General features: G+C 50.8%; 1 protein-coding gene across 1 annotated transcript in view; it reads left to right on the top strand.

The window, feature by feature from the left end:
* MTHFS (methenyltetrahydrofolate synthetase) overlaps nucleotides 1-21,410 on the top strand; it is a 28,816-nt gene extending 7,406 nt beyond the window's left edge. The window contains exon 3 of the mRNA XM_054169216.1: nucleotides 21,037-21,410. Within this exon, the coding sequence (XP_054025191.1) occupies nucleotides 21,037-21,260 (224 nt within the window). The 3' untranslated portion in view covers nucleotides 21,261-21,410. The remainder of the gene's footprint in view (nucleotides 1-21,036) is intronic.
* Nucleotides 21,411-22,483: the final 1,073 nt, after the last annotated feature.

The raw sequence follows: 22,483 nt of genomic DNA, 5'->3' as shown, positions 1-22,483 counted from the left end.
CTGCTTGAGCAGGGTGTAGCCATGTTCATCTTGGCAGGGCACCACATCACACCTCCTGGCATAAACAAAGGGTTCATGGCACTTTTGGTGGTAGAAAATATGTCATCTGCTCTGCTGTGCATGGGTGACAGCAGTTGTCATGTGAAAAGTGGCTTTCTTTAAGCTAAATGGCCACAGTAATAGGAGGGGAAAAGGTGAAAGAAGTTCAGATGTTTCATTTGGAGTAGGACTGAGAAGACTCCAGGGGCACCTTAGAGCTGCCTTCCAGTGCCTGAAGGGATCCTCCAGGAAGGCTGCAGAGGGACAAGTCATAGAATCAATAAGGTTGGAAAAGACCTCAAAGATCATCAAGTCCAACCTATCACCCTGCACCTCATGACTACCAAACCATGGCACCAAATGCCACATCCAGTCCCCTCTTGAACACCTCCAGGGATGGTGGCTTCCACCACCTCCCTGGGCAGCACATTCCAGTGGCTACCAACTCTCTCTGGGAAGAACTTTCTCCTCACCTCCAGCCTAAACTTCCCCTGGTGCATGAGGGTGTCTAGAGACAGGACATGGGGGAATGGTTTGAAGCTGAGGCAGAGCAGGGTCAGACTGGAGCTGAGGAAGAAGTTCTCCAGTAGGAGGGTGGTGAAACTCTGGAATAGGCTGCCCAGGGAGGCTGTGGCTGCCTCCTGCCTGGGGATGTTGAAGGCCAGGTTGGATGAGGCCTTGAGCAGCTGAGTCTAGTGGAGAGGTGTCCCTGCCCATGGTGGGGAGGTTGGAGGAGATGATCTCTGAGGTCCCTTCCAACCTGAGCCATTCTCTGGCTTCTGTAACTTGGTTCATTTCCACCTATATCTACTGAAAGGTTTAGACAACTTGTGGACCAAGCCAGTGGTACATTGTGCTAATAGGTGGCAGCTCCCATTTGGATCCCTGCCCATCAAAATGTGCCCTGGTGTCAGGTTTTGCCCAAGGTCATATTTTGATGAAAGTTCAGGCACGTTGGAGTCATTGTTTACAGGAAAGTAGATACCTTGCACAACACTGGAGGGAGCAGATCAGATAAAACCCTGCTCTCTGACTGTTTTGTTGACACTACTCCTCCAGAACTGTAAAGGACACTTCCCCAGCAGCTCTAATTTCGGTGTGGTTTAGGGAGGTGGGGTGATTCAGAGGGCTGGACATGCAAGGTTATTTATTATGTGCTGTTATTTATTATGACTTAAGCTTGTCCTGAGAATTCTGGGTGAAAACCTGAAGGGATTCCTCTGAAAAGAGATTATCCCTGTTGAGTGTCTCCAGATGGTAAAATTCATGGAGGTGGCTTCTTTGAAGGGGGCCAGGTGGCCAGCTTTGAACTGAGGGAACCCTTAATCATGAGCAGGTAGTAGGCTTAAGTGTTCATCACTGACCTGAACTTCTGACTAGCAGCTAAAGGTGTGTGATAAATTACAGAATCATAGAATTATTAGGGTTGGAAGGGACCCCAAGGATCAGCCAGTTCCAACTCCCCTGCTGTGGGCAAGGACACCTCACACTACAGCAGGCTGCTCACAGCCACATCCAGCCTGGCCTGAAAAACCTCCAGGGATGAGGCTTGTGAGAGACTACTTTTAAAACATTCAGCTGGGTGAGGGGGAGAGGAGTTTGGGTCCAAGATGTTTTAGTTTGGATGAAAAATGGGTTAGCAGATATCCTGGATCTGAATCTGCTTACCCTGAGGGATGGTGAGGTGCTCTCCTCAGAAATGCAAGGACCAGGCTCGTGTACAAATGTCATTCACCATTCCAAGATGAACCCAGGTGCAATGGTCTGGGCTCTTTCAAAGCTGCTTGCTTTTAGCCAGCACCACTACCAAGTAGGTGCTCAGTCATTTGCTTTCTCTCTGTGCCAGCTGCAGGCCTCTCTTGCCATGGTATGGAGACAGAGATCATTTCTGTGTGGGCTCCTCGTCACTGCAGCGTTCAGCCACTGGAAGATGCCTGTGGGGATTTGGCGATGGGGAGAGAAGCAGCAGAGGTTGGGGCTCCTGGCTCTGAGTTCTGCAGAAGAGCTGTGCCCAGTGAGCACAGGCTCCTGGGTGTTTTCCCAAACGTCACAGTTTCTTCTCTGGTGCCTCCAAAATGCTCAGTTCCCAGACTTGGGCTGGGCACCCTTTTCTAAGCTTTAATTCCTCTACCACCACAATGCCTCTTTCCACCCTTCTGCTCTCTGCCCTCTCCAGGTGTCCTTCCCTCACCCCATTCCTCATTGCTGCTGCTCTCAGGCTGTCATTTCAGGGCAGCTGGGCCAACATAAATAGCTTGCCCCTGCCAAAGGGGAGGAGATCCTGTGCTATGTCTTCTCTTACTTGTTTCCTTCCCCATGTACAAGATTCCCCATCTCAATTTACTCATTTCCTTCCCCACTGTGCTGGCTTCTTTCTCTTTTTCACTGGCTTAGCAAACTCCTTCTCTCCTCAGCAGCACTTTCTGTACTGAACAGCACAAAAGACTCTGTTTGTGATGGCATCTTTTGGGCAGTGCCTGACTCAGTAAGCCACTGCCCTCTCTCCTCCTCTCGCTCCCTGCTCTTCCTCTGGTGTGCCAGCACAGATGCCCCTGCAGCCACCCTGGGAGCTACACTGGGAACCAGTTTTGGTTAGAAGTAATGCAACAGCAATAAAAGGCTCTTCTCCCAGAGGAGGCCACCACAGGCATTTGGACTGCTGCAGCTGAAGGGCTGGCAGGAAGCTGGTGCTGAGGGGTTGCATAAACGGGTGGCCAAACCAAAATTCTTAGTGGAACTTCAGTCTCCATTTCCTTCCATGTTTCAGTTCCCAGTCTTGCCCCAGCCACTGGGACTAGGAGTAGCCACCAAAATGAAAGTCCTTTGGAGTCCTGGCAGCCAGGAGCAGGGCAGGAGGAGCTGAGCCTGCAGCTTACGTGTCCTCTGTCTGCAGCAGAGGGAGTCTTCCCTCCTCACGGTGTCAGCATATTCCTGCCTCTCCAGGGCAAGCTGGGATAGCTCTGCATGAAGGGTATTTTCCTCCTCTCTTCTAGCCTGTTGTGGCTGGGATGTTTTTATCCCAGATGAATGGATCCAGTTTACTGTGCAGCTGTATCAGTGCAACCTGTGTAGGGTGGGCATGAGTAGCTAAGGTGGAGGTTGTGGATGCCCCCTTTCTGGAGGTGTTCAAGGCCAGGCTGGATGATGGCCTTGAGCAACCTGCTCTAGTGGAAGTTGTCCCTGCCCATGGTAGTGGGGTGGAACTGGATGATCTTTAAGGTCCCTTCCAACCTAAACTGTTTTATGAGCCTATGAATGTGCCCTGGCAACTGACAGTGGCTCCTGGAGAGAGCTGTGGGGCCACCCATGCTGCTGTGACTCCAGCAGCAGTCCAGAGAGGATGGATGTCATCTTCAGAGAGGCCCAGCACTCACCCTGACACAACTTTCCTAAGCCTGTGCCAATGGCAGGATTTCAAACACCTACCACATTGCATGAGCCCAGCTCAGATGGGTTTGAAGGGGGCTGAAGCCACGCTGCTGACACAGAGCTCTACAAGCAAGAGTGTAAGTTCCTGCCTTAAAGAATGGAGCAACAGAGCTTTCTTCATCGTTCTGTGCTGCTGGCTTTGTGCTGAGCAACCATCTTGCCTGAAATAAAAGAACATACCTCCCCTTCTGCCCACCCTGGCATAACTACCCAAGATGAAAAATGTCACCCGTGGAAATCCAGCATCTTGTCTGCAGTGGGGATGCCAAACCATCTGCCACTTGCCTGCTAAAGCATACAGCAGCTCTGCTCCCAGGAGCCTCTCTCTCTGCTTAAAGATGTCCCTGCTTGCTGCAGGGGGTGTTGGAAAGATCACCTTTGAGAGTCAAGAGAGAGGAGGCTGCCCCTTGACTCTGCTCTGCTGAGACCTCACCTCCAATCCTGCCTCCAGCTCTGGTGTCCCCAGCATGAGAAGGACACAGCGCTGCTGGAGGGAGTCCAGAGGAGGCCACAAAGATGATCCAAGGGCTGGAACACCTCTGCTGTGAGGACAGGCTGGGGGAACTGGGATAGTTCAGCCTAGAGAAGAGAAGATTCCAGGGGCACCTTAGAGCTGCCTTCCAGTACCTGAAGGGATCCTCCAGGAAGGCTGCAGAGGGACTTCTCATGAGGGTGTCTAGAGACAGGACAAGGGGGAATGGTTTGAAGCTGAGGCAGAGCAGGGTTAGACTGGAGCTGAGGAAGAAGTTCTTCAGTAGGAGGGTGGTGAGACCCTAGAATAGGCTGCCCAGGGAGGCTGTGGCTGCCTCCTGCCTGGGGTTGTTGAAGGCCAGGTTGGATAAGGCCTTGAGCAGCTGAGTGTAGTTGAGAGGTGTCCCTGCCCATGGTGAGGAGGTCGGAGGAGATGATCTCTGAGGTCCCTTCCAACCTGAGCCGTTCCAGGAGTCTGTGATTTTTAAACCTTGCTACTGGGATGTACCCTGCAGAAGCTTTTTTTCACCTGTCTTTAAACTCCTGCTCTTTACATTCCAAGAGGCTGTGTTTGCAGCTGGGACTGCTGGCCTTGTGCTGCCATCAGCATTCTGAGTTACTCCAGATCTCAGCACAGTTCTTTGGAAGCACGACTGGAGTGGTGGCAAGGCACTCTTAAGAGGAATAGGTTTGACTTACTGCTGTGAAATAAAATGGGATGTGAATAAAAAGATGATGGCCTGCCCCCTCCCTCAACCAAAAAGAGGCACCAGAAATGGGAGGGCTTTGAAATGTGAGGCACATTAGGGGTTAGGGGGGTGTGAGGGGGCCCTGCTGTGGCTTGGAGCCCAGGAGAGGTCTGATCTGCTGCTCGAGCTCCATCAGCTGTTGTGTAGCTGCACATGGAGGCCCCATGGGAGCAGGCAGAATGATGCTAATCAGTCTGAAGGTGATGTGTGCTAAATGACAGGCAGGGGGGAATGGGGGAGTGTTTAAATGAGATCTATGCAGATTGAAATGGATCTGGAATGAATGAAATACGAGCACGTGAGGAGCAGAGATGTTAAATATTACTGCTCAGGAAGAGAGGAAAAAAACCCCAAACCAGCAGCAACAACATAACACCAAACAAGATTGTAAAGTGATTGAAGGCACTATTAGATTTTCCTCTCCTCTGGGAGCCTTGATTAAAACTTAACAGTACAAAATATGTCAAGGGATGGATGATCATTTGAAATCTTTTTGTGCTGGTCATGTGAAAGAAAACCTGAGAGCATGCAGGAAGCAAAATTGAAAATGGAGGCTCAGCTCTTAATGTAATTTATTTTTTAATGAAATGATTTAAAGTTGGGAATGAAGTTCTGCTTGGAGACAATGAGGCATGGTAGTCTGAGATGCATAAGGAGAGCAAATTCAGTGCAAGCGAGGCGTTAGCGTTCTGGTGCTGAGGCTTCTTGTGGAGAGAGGATGCTTGCTTCCCCTCACACAGGATCAGGGCCCTGGACATGCAGTCCAGCACCATGTGTTGTGCAGGAGACAGGATCAGAGCTCTGGACATGCAGTCCAGCACCATGTGTTGTGCAAGGGACAGGATCAGAGCTCTGGACATGCAGTCCAGCACCATGTGTTGTGCAAGGGACAGGATCAGAGCTCTGGACATGCAGTCCAGCACCATGTGTTGTGCAAGGGACAGGATCAGAGCACTGGACATGCAATCCAACACCATGTGTTGTGCAAGGGACAGGATCAGAGCACTGGACATGCAATCCAACACCATGTGTTGTGCAAGGGACAGGATCAGAGCTCTGGACATGCAATCCAACACCATGTGTTGTGCAAGGGACAGGATCAGAGCTCTGGACATGCAGTCCAGCATCATGTCTTGTGCAAGGGACAGGATCAGATCATTGGACATGCAGTCCAGCATCATGTCTTGTGCAAGAGACAGGATCAGAGCTCTGGACATGCAATCCAGCATCATGTCTTGTGCAAGGGACAGGATCAGATCATTGGACATGCAGTCCAGCATCATGTCTTGTGCAAGAGACAGGATCAGAGCTCTGGACATGCAGTCCAGCCCCATGTGTTTTGCAAATCAGGAAATCTCACAGGGTGCTGCTATCTGTGTAGCAATAAAGATGAGGACAGTCCTTACAATGAGGATGGGGAGACAGCTGAACAGGTTTGCCAGGGAGGTCATTAATGTCCCCTCTGGCGGTGATCAAGGGCAGGTTGGATGAGGCCTTGAGCACCCTGATCCAGTGGGAGGTGACCCTGCCCATAGGAGGGGGTTGGAACTAAGATAATCTTCAAGGTCCCTTCCAACCTGATACATTCTATGAATCTATGAATGGAAATTGGGGCATTTCTTCCTCCCTCTGCAGCTGCAGCCCCCAGCTTAGCCCCTTACAAACAAAAGCTCTGCTTTCCCTTTACCTGTGGGCAGCAGCTAATTTTATTTGCCTTAAGCTCTTGGCTCTGCTGCCTTCTGACAGCTGTGAGCTGCACTGGTTAGTTAGCTGTAATGGGAACTATTATGTTCCTGGTGATGTTAATATTCCATTGTAGCCCTACCATGGGTGAAATCCTCTGCTCCTTGTATTAATTCTACATTGGCTGCTCTCACTTCAGGTGACACCTCATTCTGCTGTGATGGGAAGTGCAGAAGGATGTTTGGTTGACTTTTCTTCTCATTATTAGCTGTTTAGTTGAAGCTGTATTGTGTCTGTAGTGTCTTCTTCCCTCAAACTCTGCCCATTTGCTTATTGCCATACAGAAGCTGTTCTGGAGCTGTAAGAGCTCCAGCCATTGCTCTCTCAGCCTTTGCAGTCTCTGATTTTGTATGGGAGAAAAGATGCCTGAGGGAAAATGTCATGCCCAGGTAAAGACATTCCTCAGACAGGTGTCCCATAATGATTACAAAAAGGCCTGTGCCAGTATTAAAGATCCATAAAAGAATTGAGCATCCTTCTCTCTAGCTTGTTCCACAACAGGTAGAGCTAGGAGAATACTTGTTTGGAAATAAAATGTTTGAGGAGCTGGAGCAGGCTGTGATGGCCACTGCCTCCCTCGGGGGGGGTTCTGCGTCCCTGCCTCCAGGTGAAGGATGTGGGACTGCAGCACTGCCACTGGGATTGCTCTCCCCTGGAGCTGGGGTCTGCCTTTCCCCTTGATGTCTGCACCAGCTTCCACAGCCCTCTGAAACAGCTTAACAGCAATCAGCACCCAGTTTGCTAGCTGCGTGCAGACACTTCCAGCTGAGCTTCCACCAGTGCCCCTGTTCAGAAGCAGCTGCAGCTGCAGCAACGACTACAAAGAGGCTCCTCCTTTGACAGGCTTCTGCAAGAATGCCCTGAAATGCAAAAACTGACCTTTGGTGATGCCCTTTGGTGTCATTATGTCCTCAGTTTCCTTGGTACAGACTAACCTGTAAGCACTCTGTGGCTTCATCTTAATACCACTGGTGCCAGGGTACCCTGCAGGGACCCTGGAGGGCTGGGAGCTCCCAGAGCACCGCTACAGCTTTTTGGCTTTCATAAAGTTCACTAAGGCTTGAAGCCAGCTCTTTGCCTTGCAATCATGTTCAGTGTCACATCCATGTTTGCCTGCTTGCAGAAAACATTCCCCTTGCACTCAGCAAAACAACAGAAAAGATTCCTTCTGCTGTAATCAATTGGAGTTTAAAGGGAAGTGAAAGCAACTCAGGCAAGGGCTTTCGATTTCACTGCAAGGAGCTCTCGAGTGCTTTGTTTCAGAGGGCTAATTTCGAGTGTGAGCAGTGCCACTGGCATGTTCCTCATCCTGTTTCCTAGAAACAGGAGTCTTTCAAAAACAAATAAGAGCTCAGGTTCATGTCTGGAGCGTGCCATGAGGCTGTGCAGCAGGTTCAGACACGGGAGATAGGAGCTCGCCTGTGTCTGGCTGTGGAAGTTAATCCAAACAGATGGTTTGGTCTCCCCTTCAGTTTTGCTTCTGGAAAGGAAGAGCCCAGCACCAAGCTTGTCTCGGTGCCTTTGTGCACAGCAGCTGGGGGACAGGAGAGGAAGCTTTTCCCTGCTGCCCAGGTGTGTGGTGTGTAGACTGAAGGTAGTTCGGTGACACAGCTGAGCGCTGCTGACAGCCACTGGTGCCAGAAGGGACGGTCCTGCTGCCTTTGTGTGGCTTCCAGCTCTGTGCTCCCCTCATCCTCCCAGCTCCAGTGCCATCTCCAGTACTCACTGCTGAGCAGGTTCAGCTCATGAATGTGCCAGGAAATTACTACTTTTCACCCCCCTCCCCCTGCTCCTTTCTTTCCTTTTCCTAGGATTGGTTTTCTGCCAGCTTAGTTGGCAATTAAATGAGGTCAGCACTTTTCCAGCTACGAAGGATTTGTCTTCCTGGCACAGTTAATGCCCTCTGTCTTTGTTGAGACTCAAAATACACTGCCAGGACCTGGCCAAGAGCTGCTGGCTTTCAGGGAGCAGGAGACTCATGTTGCTGTTCCACGGTTTAAGGACAGCTCTTGGTCTTCATGTTTGACATCATAAGGGGTTTTGGTTCCTGCTTCTGCTGTCTGGGGGGTGTGTGTGTGTGTGAGATGGGAGTCAGCTTGTGGGGTGTAAGTGGGTGGCAGGTTGCTGTGCAGGAGTGACATGAAGGCCTGTGCCAGCAGGTGTCAGCATCCCATGCTCTTACTGGGGAGCTTTGGTGCCATTTAGGCTGTTTTCCTACAATTAAAATCTCATCCAGGCATTGCACTCACAGCCAGAGGAGAACAAAGGCTCTAGCCCAAGGTGTCCAAAGCAATCAGGGATTGGAGTGGGGCAGGTGGAGGATTCCAGGGGCAGTCAGGAGGAGGTTAAGCTGGGCAAGCTTGAAGAGATGGAAGAAAATCTTGTGCTGGAAGCAGCAGGAGTGCTCAGCTGTTGTGGTGCTGAGGGTGGAGGTGCCATCACCTCCAGACCAGCACAAGAACCACCACAACTCTTTGTGTTCACTGAACCCTGCCTGCAGGCTTGCCCATGTTCCCAACAAACGGTGTCAGGAGCCAGGTTTAGGCACTGCCAAGGAAGCTGAGCTCTTAGCCATGTACATTTCTGCATGTTTCACAGTAGGCTCTCTGCTGCATGAGCCAAAGGGCACTGGAAATGTTGATAGTGATGCATGATGTATTGACCCCCCAAAAACCCCCCACCCCCAAATGGTTCATTTTGTCATAGGTTGCTGCAAAAATCCACAGGCAGCAGCATGCAAAAGAGGGCCAAGAGTGAGGAAATGAAGCAGTACACACCTATGCTGAGTGGAAGGATTTGAGGAAGTGCTCAGCTAAACAGTGCAGGAAGTGCAGCTCTTCAAATCTGGCAGAATTGAATGTGAGAACACATAAAGCTACCCCAAGCTCCTTGGATTTTAGGCTGCAGCAGTGCTGTGACCATCCCAGCACACACAGTTCAAGCCCCAGGGCCTTGTTTCTCTGAAGGAGCAGATCTGCAGTCAGCCTTTGCTGACGGCACACCGTGCATTGATGTGCTGTAAAGTGGCTCTAATGCCATTTGTCCTCTCCTTGGTACATCTTATTTCAGAGTGTTTTGGTGCTTCAAAATTCCAGGGAAAACCCAGCTGCAAGCCTTTAAGCCAGATGTTTTCCCTTGCCCATGTAGTCCCAATCAGGCTGTTCCCAACTCTGCTCACACATCTGAACATCAGGAGCAGAGAAGTCATTTGTCGCGGGCTGGCAGCTGAAGCATTTCCAAGCAGTTCTATCTTTTACTCTGAATTTGCAAAACCAGGAACTTCTGTGGGTGGCACTGAGTGATTCTGGGGTTCTCAAGGGGCTTCTGCAGGCTTGCTGAGTAATAGTGAAATACAAAAGTACTTGTTGAGGTGTTCTTTTGGGTGGACATTTGGCAGAGTCTGAGAATGAGACACGAGACCTCAGGTGACTGTAAGTTAAACCTCAGGGGACGTGAGTGTGATGGTTAGAGCCTCACATAGCCCTCCCAGGTTGTGAAAGCAGCTAGACTGGAACACAAGTCTTAGCCTTAGACAGTAGCATCCCTAATGACACCTGGAAGGATATTCATTTATGGAGCAGGATAGGTTTATTTGTGCAGGGCTGGGAAGACTTCACCTGCAGTGTGGTGTCAGGCTCTGGGGCCCTCAACACAAAGACATAGACCTGATGGAGCAGGTCCAGAGGAGGGCCACAAAAATGATCAAGGGGCTGGAGCACCTCTGGTACAAGGACAGGCTGAGGGAGCTGGGGTTGTTCCACCTGCAGAAGAGAAGGCCCCAGGAAGACCTAAAAGCAGTCTTCCAGTACCTGAAGGGGGCTACAAGAAGGCTGCAGAGAGACTGCTTGCAAAGGCCTGCAGGGACAGGACAAGGAGCAATGGTTTGAAAGGAGAGCAGAGCAGATTTAGATTGGATGCTAGGAACAAGTTCTGCACCATGAAGGTGGTGGAACACTGCAACAGGTTGGCCAGGGAGGTAGTTGAGGCCCCATCCTGGAGATACTCGGGGTCAGGCTGGACAAGGCTCTGAGCAACCTGCTCCAGTGGAGGATGTCCCTGCTCAGTGCAGGGGGGGTGGGCTGGGTGACCTTTGGAGGTCCCTCCCAACCCAACCCATTCTGTGATTCTGTTGCAGCTGATGCTGTGCAGTGCACTCAACCTTTCCAATGCATTGGCACCAGGTTGCTAAGATTTAAGTGAATTCCAAATGGGAGAGTGCTTGCCTGGTCCTAGCTGAGCAGCACAGGAGCAGCTCAGGCAGCTGCCTTAGTGCATTTTGCAGGCTTAATAAGGGGTGAGTGGCTGCCACACCATTGTTTTAACCCTCTGTGACTGATGGCTATCCTGTAGCTTCTCAGGGAGCAGCATAAATATTTCACTCTGCTGTAGTTCAGCAGGGCAAGTGTGAAGTGTGGAGCCCAATGTTTCATGCTGACACAAAGCACTGACATGGATGAGCAGACAGATAAACGCTGAGCTGCTCGGTGCTTGGTTGGAGATTCTGCTGATGGTTCTATTTTCTGCCAAATGTTTTATTGAAGCAATAACAGGAGCTGGCTCAGTCCTGCTAGTGGACCAATTACCTGGGGTGTGTGGATTGCAGAGGAGACAGGCTGCTTGGCATTTGGGTGTATGCAAAAATGAGATTGGTAGGTGATGGGTGTGCTTGGAAGGGGCTAAAATGTCTCTTAGAAGACCAAAGGATGCAAAAACTTGCAGGTGCCTGCAATTCCTGTGCACAGAGAGGGATAAAAATAAACCCAAGTAATTGCCCCTGCTGTTAAAAGCATGGTTTCCTGGGCTGCAGTATGAAAAGTGTGCCCAGCAGGTCCAGGGAGGGTCTCCTGCCCCTCTGCTCTGCCCTGCTGACACCATACCTGCAATACTGTGTCCAGGTCTGGGCTCCCCAATTCAAGAGAGACAAGGATCTGCTGGAGAGAGTCCAACAGAGGCTATGAGGGTGACTGGGGGACTGGAACATCTCTGCTGTGAAGGGAGACTGAGAGCCCTGGGGCTGTTTAGTCTGGACAGGAGAAGGCTGAGAGGGGATCTGATCAATGTCTATCAATATCTGAGGGGTGGGTGTCAGGATGAAGGTGCCAGGCTCTTTTCAGTGGTGCCCAGGGACAGGACAAGGAACACAGATACAAGCTGGAACACAGGAGGGTCCACCTCAACATGAGGAGACACTTGCAGTATGGTGAGGGTCATGGAGCCCTGGAGAAGGCTGCTCAGAGAGGTTGTGGAGTCTCCTTCTCTGATGACTTCCAAGACCCAGCTGGATGTGTTCTTGTGTGTCCTGCCCTGGGTCATCCTGCCCTGGATGCTCTCTGGAGGTCCATTGCAGCTCCTAACATTCTGTGATTCCCTCATGGTGTGCCCTGTAGCAGGAGAGCACGGATGGAGCCTGTGGGATTTGGATGTGATACCTTGAGTTTTGGTTCCTGTGCCTGGCTGGGTGAGAAAGGGCAGCATGTCTCTGGCTCTCCTTCTCAAGCAGGAGACGTCCACGAGTAGTTGGCACAGAGTGCCTCCTTGAAGTGCTGTGGTGGCACACAATTCAAGGTGTTCCCACAGGGGGAAACACCTGGAGGAAGAGCTCCTGGCTGCTGGGTTTTTTCCCTGCAATGTAACCCACAACTTTCAGTGCTGTTAGGGAGCTGTGTGGGATCACGAGGCGACGACAGAGCAAGCACTGGAGGGGAGCTGTTTGTGACCAACCCACAGCAAATATCTACAAGAGAAAGGAATTGATTTTCCTCAAATTCCTGTCAGTAACTCAGGGTGTTTTTCATGTAGCTGCCAAGGCCAGTGAAGAGGGGAGTCAGTGGAGCAGTGCTGATGGCAGTACCTGAGGATCTGATCCTCAGTGTTGCAACTGAGGTTTCCAAGGAGATTGAGGATTCATGCTGAGCTTCTGATGCTGGTTGTCAAAGGCTGTATGGTGTGAGCAATTGTGGGGCAAGGGCTTCCTTTCAGTCTCAGGGATTGCATTTGCATTGCAGCAGTGCCTGGGATCAGGTTCAGCAGTGTGACTGTGGCTGCCATCCTCTGTGCTGGTGGCAGGTCAGTCAGCAGCCTTGCTTTGAGAGGATGAGTGCCTTTTCCCAAATGCTTACCAGTGGCAGCAAAGGGGAGTGCATTCTTTTGTCTCTTTGCTCATTTGCTTGGGGATATAAAAGTGTCTGGTCTCTTCAGGGCTTGGTTGGGATAAGGAGCTGGTTTCCTCTGGGAGCAGCAGTCCCAGCCCTTCCACGAGCTGTGCACCTGGGTAGGGTCTGGGTTAGGGCTGTAGTGAGCAGACCTGGCAGATCCCCTTTTGGCCTTATACCAAGGGTAGTGTGTAACACAGAGATGCTCCTGGGAAACCCAAGGCAGGTTTTCCCCAAAGGGCAGGAAACTTTCCCCAGGAAGAGGCACCAAGCTGACAGCAGCCTCAGCAGTGCTGTGATGGGTGCCCAGGGCCGTCTGAGGAGAAGGCTTTGCAGTAGGCCTGGAGGAGAAGGGATTGGCTTGGCTGCAGCATAATTGAAACATTTCCTTCTCTGCATTTGGGATCCCCAAGGCCTGGTGATTAACCCAGGCCACAGTGTTAGGTGCTGTGTAAACAGAGAACAAGATGATGCTCTGTGCCCTAAAGAGTGTGCGCTGAGGAGCTAACACCTACCCAAGAGGCCTCCTAACTGTGCTGGTGCTAATTAAAGTTACAGTAACGACTCTGTCACTCATTAGGACTTTCCAAGCTAGTCTAACTGACTGGCTCATACCCTGCATGTCACCAAAGCTGACACTTAACCTACCAAAATCAAGAAGTATCAAAACCAAGTGATTAATTCTGTCCTTTGTGCTGGGGCAGCAGATCCACAGGGAGATGGTTCCTGCACCCTTCCCATTCTGCAAAGCAAGGTTTTCCTGCAAAGGTTGTGTTTCTTTTCTCCATCCCTTGCTAGATCAGAAAAGGACCAAAGCAAGCTTCCATTCCTTGTAACTGAACAGCTTTCAATCACCTGTCAGCTCTGCAGAGGTGGTGTGCAGCTGAGCTGACACTGTTTATGGGGTGCATAACACCAGAAATGTGCCTCTCCTTTCAACAGGATGTTGTGCTTGTCCTGGTTCTTCTGCTCCTACACCTTCTGTAGCCATTTCATAAAGGTCCCTTCCTAGTCAAAACATTTTATGACTCTGCTCTATGATTTACATCCAAACAAAGCAGGGGAAATCCCTGCCTGCCACTGCAGAGCGAGCTGTGCATGGGAAAAAAACAACTGCTGAGAAGCTCCTTCTTGCCCAAGGTGCCAGGCTGGGAGCATCAAGCCAGCCTTGTGCTGATGGAGTAAGCAGGGCACAAATTCTGTGCTTCAGGGAGAAGCTCAGACTGCACAGCTGCTGCTGTGAGGAGCAACACAAGGAGCAAGCAGAGCTGATTGCTTGTGGGCTTGCAGGCTGACCTCTTGTAGGCTTGAGCTCAGAAGGTGTCTGAGCTGTGAGCAGGGACAGAGGAGCTGCCGCCGGCTGGCCTCTGCCTCATCCTCTTTTAAGAGCTTTGGAGATGAGGATCAAAAGAGTCCCAGCTCCCACTTTGATGGGTCCCAGGCACTTTGCTGTGAGCACAAAGCAAGTGGCAGCGAGGGCTGAGAAGGTGGGGTGACAGTATCTCAGTGTCACCTCCCATGAGGGCTGGCTGGCTGTGCAGGAGGAGGTGAGTGACCCCGCATGGCGGGTGGCAGGGCACTGGTGGAGCCCCTTCAAACCTGGGAGGAAAGGGACCCTGCTGACTGCTCCTGAGGGCAGGACAAGGCCCCAGCAGTCTTTTTGTGACCTGTGCCTGTGCAGCGTGATGGAGCCTTCTATAATTAACCATTGTCAGGAAGAGTCCTGGGAGCGGCGGCTGGCATTTCGACTAGGAGCAGCAGATTAAGGAGCAGAGAGGTAATGAGGTGCAAGGAGAAAATCCTTCCCTAGGGAACAAATCAAACCTGATACCATCGTGAAAGGTAATGAGAAATGCACTTGCCAACCTGAGATCCACCACAGCTGCCTGGAGGAATGGGAAGCCTGCATTGCTGTTCAGAGCAGCAGTGAGGGGATGCTGCCCCTGGGGTCTGCTGCAGGAGGCAGGGGGGGCACAGCCTGCACACCTCCCTCCTGGCCCTTGCCTTGCCAAAGGCTTCCTGAGGCCTTGGCCAAGCCATTTCACTGCTCTGTGACAGGGGTGTCTGCAGACATGTTGTGGTGGCTTGAAGTTTCCCCCCAGCATTAACTTCAGCCAGACTAGGTCAGTTAGAAGCAAATGGAGCTGTATTTACAAGCTAGAAATTTCATCAGGAACAGTGTGGCCAGCAGGAGCAGGGAAGTCATTGTGCCCCTGTACTCTGTACACTGGTTAGGTCACACCTTGAGTCCTGTGTCCAGTTCTGGGCCCCTCAATTTAAGAAGGACATTGAGACACTTGAACATGTCCAGAGAAGGGCAAGGAGGCTGGGGAGGGGTCTGGAGCACAGCCCTGTGAGGAGAGGCTGAGGGAGCTTGGATTGCTTAGCCTGGAGAAGAGGAGGCTCAGGGCAGACCTTATTGCTGTCTACAACTACCTGAAGGGAGGTTGTAGCCAGGTAGGGGTTGGTCTCTTCTCCCAGGCACCCAGCACCAGAACAAGAAGACACAGTCTCAAGCTGTGCCAGGGGAGGTTTAGGCTGGGTGTTAGGAAGAAATTCTTCACAGAGAGAGTGATTGCCCATTGGAATGTGCTGCCCAGGGAGGTGGTGGAGTCACCATCCCTGGAGGTGCTTAAAAAGAGCCTGGATGAGGCACTTGGTGCCATGGGTTAGTTAATTAGATGGTGTTGGGTCCTTTCCAAGCTATTCTATTCTATTCTATTCTATTCTATTCTATTCTATTCTATTCTATTCTATTCTATTCTATTCTATTCCATACCATTTACCCAATGCATTTGTTTAGAATAATCTTTTGTTTTCCTTTTTACACCCAGTAGTGATTTAGTTACATTTTTCTGCTTTTCTGCTTGAACTCTGCAGGTAAATTTTTAAAGGTATAGCCTGAACCCACCACAGATGTCTACAAGGCAGTGCAGCCAGGCTGCCTCTGTGCAGCCCCACGGGGCTCTGAAGCCAGGACTGTGTCTGCAGGGCTGAGTTACACAGGGCCAAGTGGCACAGGCTGGCCCTGTCCACACTACACAGAACTTGGCCTGTCTCCTCTGTTTTGGTCTCAGGTGATGCCTCTCTGTGGCCCTAAGGCAATGCTGAGACTTTGTGTTTTCTCCAGACCAGAGCTCTTTTAGTCACAGGAGGCTGTGTGGCAGAGCAGCACAGCAGTGTTCTGGATGAGGATCTGTGGTGTGTGCTCCAGCATCTGGCAGAAGAGCCTATGGCTGTGTCTGCAGGAGCAAACCCAGCTGTGCTGGGCTGGAAGGAGCCAGACTTGCACTCTTCTGCCTTTACTGACTGTGGGAGTGATGTCCCCTGGAGCAGGCATGGGTCTCACTTGGACTGGCAGTGCCAGGCAGCATGCCAACAGTTCTGCAGCACTGACCACCGGTGAGCCTGTAAATCAATTTGTTCTCTGGCTCTGCTGTATTCAGCAGGGTCAGTGACACCTGGGTGGCCATGCCATCAGGGCCATGTGCCCACACTGAGAGAAGTCAGGGCATGTTTTGTGCATGGGGCTACACAGTTGAAGGAGCTGTGGCCACAAGAGCTCATGTCACAGATACAAGAAGTCTTAGGTGACTGTCACCATAACTGCTAACCTCACTGGGATATCCAGTAGCTTAACTAAAGCATATAGGAAGCACTTCTGTCCTCTGTATGGAAGCTGGAGCAATTCATTGTTGCCTCAGACAGTGTTTACAGCCCTTAGAAATGTGCAGGCCACAAGCAAGCATTCCAGGAGCAGCATGGATTGCCTGTAACAAAACCCTAGGCTGTGAGTGTGCTTTCCTGGGCTCCTGGCATGTCAAGAGAGGGGATTCTGCCCCTTGACTCTGCTCTGCTGAGATCCCACCTCCAATCCTGCCTCCAGTTCTGGTGTCCCCAGCATAAGTAGGACACAGAGCTGTTGAATTGAGTCTGGAGGAGACCACAAAGATGATCCAAGGGCTGGAGCACCTCTGCTATGAAGACAGGCTGAGGGAGCTGAGATTGTTCAGCCTGGAGAATACTCCAGGAGGACCTTGGAGCTGCCTTGCAATAGCTGAAGGGATCCTCCAGGAAGGCTGCAGAGGGACTTTTCATGAGGGTGTCCAGAGACAGGACAAGGGGGAATGGTTTGAAGCTGAGGCAGAGCAGGGTTAGACTGGAGCTGAGGAAGAAGTTCTTCAGTAGGAGGGTGGTGAGACTCTGGAATAGGCTGCCCAGGGAGGCTGTGGCTGCCTCCTGCCTGGGGGTGTTGGAGGCCAGGTTGGATGAGGCCTTGAGCAGCTGAGTCTAGTGGAGAGGTGTCCCTGCCCATGATGGGGAGGTTGGAGGAGATGATCTCTGAGGTCCCTTCCAACCTGAGTCATTGTAGGATTCTGTGACCCTTGGGCATCCAAGAACCACAAGTTAACAGCTGCAGAAATGTGGGGGACAGGGAACATTACAAGCAGGAGGACAGAAGTAGGTGGTGAATGTCAGACATTTTGCAGGGCACTAAGGTGTGATGTGGGGTTTGATGCTGAGCTCCCTGCTTTGCCTTGTGAGAGACAAGGGCAGCATGCCACCCAGCAGTCTGTGGGACCAAGCAGAGTAGGACATGAAGGCAGAGGAAATCTGCAAGGCATCCTCCAGAGGTCCCTTCCAACCCCTAACCTCTGTGATCCTGAGTGGCAACTGGAGGTCCTGCAGGGCTGGAAGAGCCTGGAACACCAAGGCCCCATTCCAAGAGGGTTAAGCTGTTCTTACTCTCACATGCCATCCTGTTGATGTGCTCTCCCTGCTGACAGTAATCTATTGTGCCTGCAATCTTGGGCTCATCTGTGTGTCACCTCTCATCCTGTGACATCTCTTCCCCCCCGCAGTGCCGCAGGCACCGCAGGAGGGTTTGGTGCTCCCCAAGTTGTGGCAGGGAAGTGTTTCCTCCACGGAGCTCTCTGCCAATCATTCTGGATCCTGGGGCAGGGTTTGAGGCTAATGCTGCCTGAGCTGCCCTCGGGCTCCTTGCAGTGTAGCTGTGTAATGACACAGCTCAGAGTCTTGCTTGGCATTTTCCTTCGGCCTTGTGCAGTGCGAGTTGGGTGGATGTCAGGCAGCGTGTTCTGAGTCAGAGGAGAGGCAGTGCTGCAGCAGAAGGAAAATAGAAGGGTAACAATTGCAGCATTTGCAGCATGGGTTTTTTCATCCTGAGATTTGCAAAAGTTAGTTGGAGTTGTTCAGCATTAAAAAAAATTCCATTATTAGAGAGGAGCTGACTCATTAAACCAGTGTCTGTTTCTCCAGAGAGCTCGGAAGGAAACACAGTGCTTCAGTACATCTAAATTCACTCAAGTGTGCCTGCTGCTAGCAGTTCAACTACACAGAAAGCATCTTTCTTCTCTGCTCTCTTCCTGCCAGTTCCCTCTTTCCTTAGTGCTTCCCTTGACCTGTCTTCTTCCTCTCTGTGCTACAAATGTCAGGAGATATGACAGCTTTTGACTCTGCACCTTCACCCCCTCTGTGCATTCTTCCCTGCCAGCAGCTGCAAAGGTCTCCTGCTCTTTGTCATGAGAGTCAGGTGGAGCAAAACCAGCTGAATGAAATCCAGCCCAGGGCAGAGTGTTTCTGTGCATCCTTGGTGTGTGTCCCACATTAGTTTCTGGGCCACCTGAGTACCTACAAGCAGCCAAAGTGAGGCAAATCATGGAGAGGGTAAGCAGTGAGCACAGGAGCAACTTGGGGAAGGCTTGACCTGCAGAATCTATTAATGCCCATGCTAACAGGGAGATGGGCAGCTGGTTTCTGGGTCCTAGTCTATGGTCCTGGCAGTTGGCAAAGATGTGTTGTAGCTTGAACACTGAGCTGTGATGCAGTGTGTCCCACACGCCGCACGTGGTGAGCCCAGCCAGGTGGCATCTCCTGCCGGGTGAGGCCGGATGTCTGCCCTCATGCCTCTCTCCCTCTGTTTGCCATTTGTCTTGGGAGTCAAAAATTGACTGCAGCATGGTGAAACACTCAGACTCCTTGTTGTTCCAACCACTAACACTCTGTGGGCTGCCCTTTGGCTAATCCCTGCTCTTCCTCCCCTGACCTCTTGCAGAAAGCCATGCTTGTTAAGCGGGTGATGCTGGATTTGCAAGATTGATCTCCAGGCATTTCACACTATGTTGCCTTGCATGTTTTATATCAATGTCCTAATTAAGTGATCAGGTGTTGATGGATGAGTGTTCACAGCAGTGACTCTTCTCTGAGCAATGAACAGTGGAAGAAGATCTCCAGGAGCCTGGGAAGTGTGTGCAGATGAGCTGGTCTTTGGGGGAATCTTTCACTTGCTCTTGTAGGCTGAGTTCAGAGTTGATCCAGGATCTCAGATGGGATTCCCTGGAACTGAAAAACTCTGCTTGGCTCTGGCTTTTCCACTGCATGCTCCCACACATCTTGAGTGTTGGTCATCATTCCTCAGGTAGACATAGTGAGAGCAGCACAGTTCAAAACGTCAGGGGAAAGCAGCTTTGGACATAGGAAAAGCAGAAAGATCCCTGCCACATCCTAGCCCTGGAGGGGGGGCAGAAGGCAGCTGCAGAAAGCTGCTCAAGGCTCTAAGAAGGAAGCAGCAGTGGTCTGAGACTCAGCATTTGCTTTCTTTCCAGGCTGGTGTCAGCTGTGGTTTGCTCTGTGCTGTCCTTCCACTGCCGCTCTTCCCCTCCTCTCCTCAAGTGTGTCTGCTACAGCAGCAAGTGGGGAAAGACTTCCTTTGCCTCGTGAAGCTGGTGAGGGGATGTTCCTGAGTTCAGCAGGCAGCAGCAGGCCAGCCAGGCTCATTGTTTGGAGGTCCTTGCAAGCCTTCTCACACTGACCCAACAAGCCTTGCAGAAGTGATGGCAATGTGCACCCAGCTGCCTCCCTGCCTGGCAGGGGCTCAGCCTGGCAGCCGGTTGCCTTTGCCTACCTGGCAGTGATGTGAATCAGCTCCTGGAACAAGCAGGCTGCTGAGTGGAAACGGTCTGGCTGCCTGGCACGGTGCCAATCCACATCCAGTCACAGAGTATGAGCAAGGCAAGAACAAAGGCCTTGGCAGGTCTTGTCTTTCCCTCAGGAGCTGCTTGGTGGGGTCTGCTGTCCGGGTCTGGCCAGCCGCTGCCATCTGTGACCGGCAGGTGACCGGCAGCTTGCGCAACCTGTTCAGCGTTTGAACTGGTTGTGAGTCCCACTCAAGTGCAGTCTCAAAAGCATCTTGGGGAGCCCTTACATCCTTCCAGAAGGAGGCATATTCAGGGCAGGCAAGCAGAACACCTGTGTGTGTGCTTCTGGAGCAGCTGGGACAATTGCTGGCTGCTCAGGAAGAAGCTCCTTCGGGAGAGAAGGAACCTGGTGTGACAGAGAGCCCAGCCTCCCAGTCTTGGTCTTGATCTAAAAGGGCAGTACCCATTTCCAGCCTGCATTGTGCTCAAGGCCTTTTGGGCTTAGGAGGTTGAGTGAAGGTTCTTAGGATAGGATAGGATAGGATAGGATAGGATAGGATAGGATAGGATAGGATAGGATAGGATAGGATAGAATGGAATGGAATGGAATGGAATGGAATGGAATAGAATAGAATAGAATAGAATAGAATAGGATAGGATAGGATAGAATAGGATAGAGGAGGAGAGGATAGAATAGAATAGAATAGAATAGAATAGAATAGAATAGAATAGAATAGAATAGAATAGAATAGAATAGAATAGAATAGACCAGGTTGGAAGAGACCTTCAAGATCATCGAGTCCAACCTATCATCCAACACCACCTAATCAACTAAACCATGCAACCAAGCCCCCTATCCAGTCTCCTCCTAAACACCTCCAGTGATGGTGACTCCACCACCTCCCCAGGCAGCCCATTCCAATGGGCAATCACTCTCTCTGTGAAGAATTTCTTCCTAACCTCCAGCCTAAACCTCCCCTGGCACAGCTTGAGACTGTGTCCTCTTGTTCTGGTGCTGGTTGCCTGGGAGAAGAGACATCTTAACAGACTGTGGCCAGAAGGTGGTGCCTCTCTTAGATGTCTTCTTTTCCTTTTATTTCCCTTTCCCATTGTTGTTCCTGATGTTGGCATTCATTTGATTTTCTGATTCCTCCTGCATTTAATTTCCCTGAGTTCAGTCTCTGCCTGGATTTAGAGCCATAATCATCAGCAGTTGGAAGTGTGGGGGGTTAAAATGATAAAAGACATTTGCTATAATGTAGGGTGGGTTTTATTTTTCCCCCCTTCTAGCTTTTCAAGGTCTAATTATTTTGCAGCTGATCTAGTATGCAATTGATAAGATGAAAATGTAAATGTACAGGCTTAGCACTCAGAGTGTTTTTCATCTGATCAAAGGAAGGGAAGCATTTTGCAAAACACCAAGCTTGCATTTTTGCTCCTGTCTGAAGCTGGATGCAGTTGAGCCAGCAGCAAATCCACAGGGCAACCACTAATGCTTCTTTCCTTTTTCTACAGGAGGTCTCGACCTGATCTTCATGCCAGGCCTTGGGTTTGACAAAAAAGGCAACAGACTGGGAAGAGGGAAAGGATATTATGATACCTACCTTGAAAGATGCATGAAACACCCCAGGGGGAAGCCTTACACCCTTGCCTTGGCCTTTAGGGAGCAGATTTGTGAATCAGTGCCCGTGGCAGCAAATGATGTCCAAGTAGATGAAATCCTTTATGAGGGCTGCTGAAAGTGACCTGCCAAAGAATGATCCATCATGAACAGAGGGAACTGCCAAAGACCCATCTTGAACAGGGTGACCTGCCAAAGATCCATCAACTCACGACTTTTTAATAGTCATTTATGACTTTGGGAGCAATAAAACACACTATTTGTATTTGAACAGGAAAAAAAGCCACCCTGGCCCATGTAGATGTGGGAAGAGTAGTGAGGATTGCATTGATTTGCTTCTAATACCTGGTGTAAATTCTTACTCTAGAATCAATAGGAACAAGAATGTGGGGCTGTTCATTACACTAAGGGCCATTTCTGCTCATCATTCTATTGAGGAACAAGCTACTGAACAGTTTCATTCTTCCAGTTTGAAACTTAACTGTCTGCTGCTGATAGTTCTGGGTCCACTCTGGAATCAAGATACTGGTTAGGGTAAGAGTTCTCAGTACTTTCTCTGTCCATCTGTGAGCAAAACATGGAAGTGCCAGATAAATCTTAACAGTAAACTGGGCAAAAAATGGTGACTGGGAAAAGCCTCAGCTGATTTTAGTCTGCACAATAATTGTGACTCTGCTTGGCACCTTGAAGTTGTCTCAGAATAAAAGGTGTACCCTGTTAATTGAAAAGCTTCGTGTCCATGACTTTGGTATGTGGCTCTTTGCTTTGAAGACAAGATTGGAATGGTCCCAGAATCACAGAATGGTAGGGGTTGGAAGAGACCTTGAAAGATCATCCAGTCCAACCCCCCTGCCAGAGCAGGATCACTCAGGGCAGGTCACACAGGAACACATCCAGGCAGGGTTTGAAAGTCTCCAGAGAGCAATTCCACAGCCTTTCTGGGCAGCCTGCTCCAGGGCTATGTCACCCTCTCACAGTGACAAAGTTTTGCCTTCTGTTCCTGTGGCACCTCCTCTGCTCCAGCTTGCCCCCAGTGCCCCTTGTCCTGTCACTGGACATCCCTGAGCAGAGCCTGGCTCTGTCCTCCCCACACTGCCCTGCACATCTTTATCACCAGCAACGAGGGCACGGCTCAGACTCCTCTGCTCCAAGCTAATGAGCCCCAGCTCCCTCAGCCTGTCCTCACAGGGAGATGTTCCACTGCCTTCAGCACCTTTGTGGCTCTACTGCTGGACTCTCTCAAGCAGTTCCCTGAGGTCCTTCTTGAATTGAGACCTTTCCACCTCAGAATGAACCTTTCCACCTCAGAATGTGTGCATTCAGTTTTATTCCCTTCTTGCT

The sequence above is a fragment of the Dryobates pubescens genome, chromosome 17 (assembly GCF_014839835.1).
Source record: "Dryobates pubescens isolate bDryPub1 chromosome 17, bDryPub1.pri, whole genome shotgun sequence".
Lineage (NCBI taxonomy): Eukaryota > Metazoa > Chordata > Aves > Piciformes > Picidae > Dryobates > Dryobates pubescens.
This window is presented reverse-complemented; position numbering and strand designations above follow the sequence as displayed.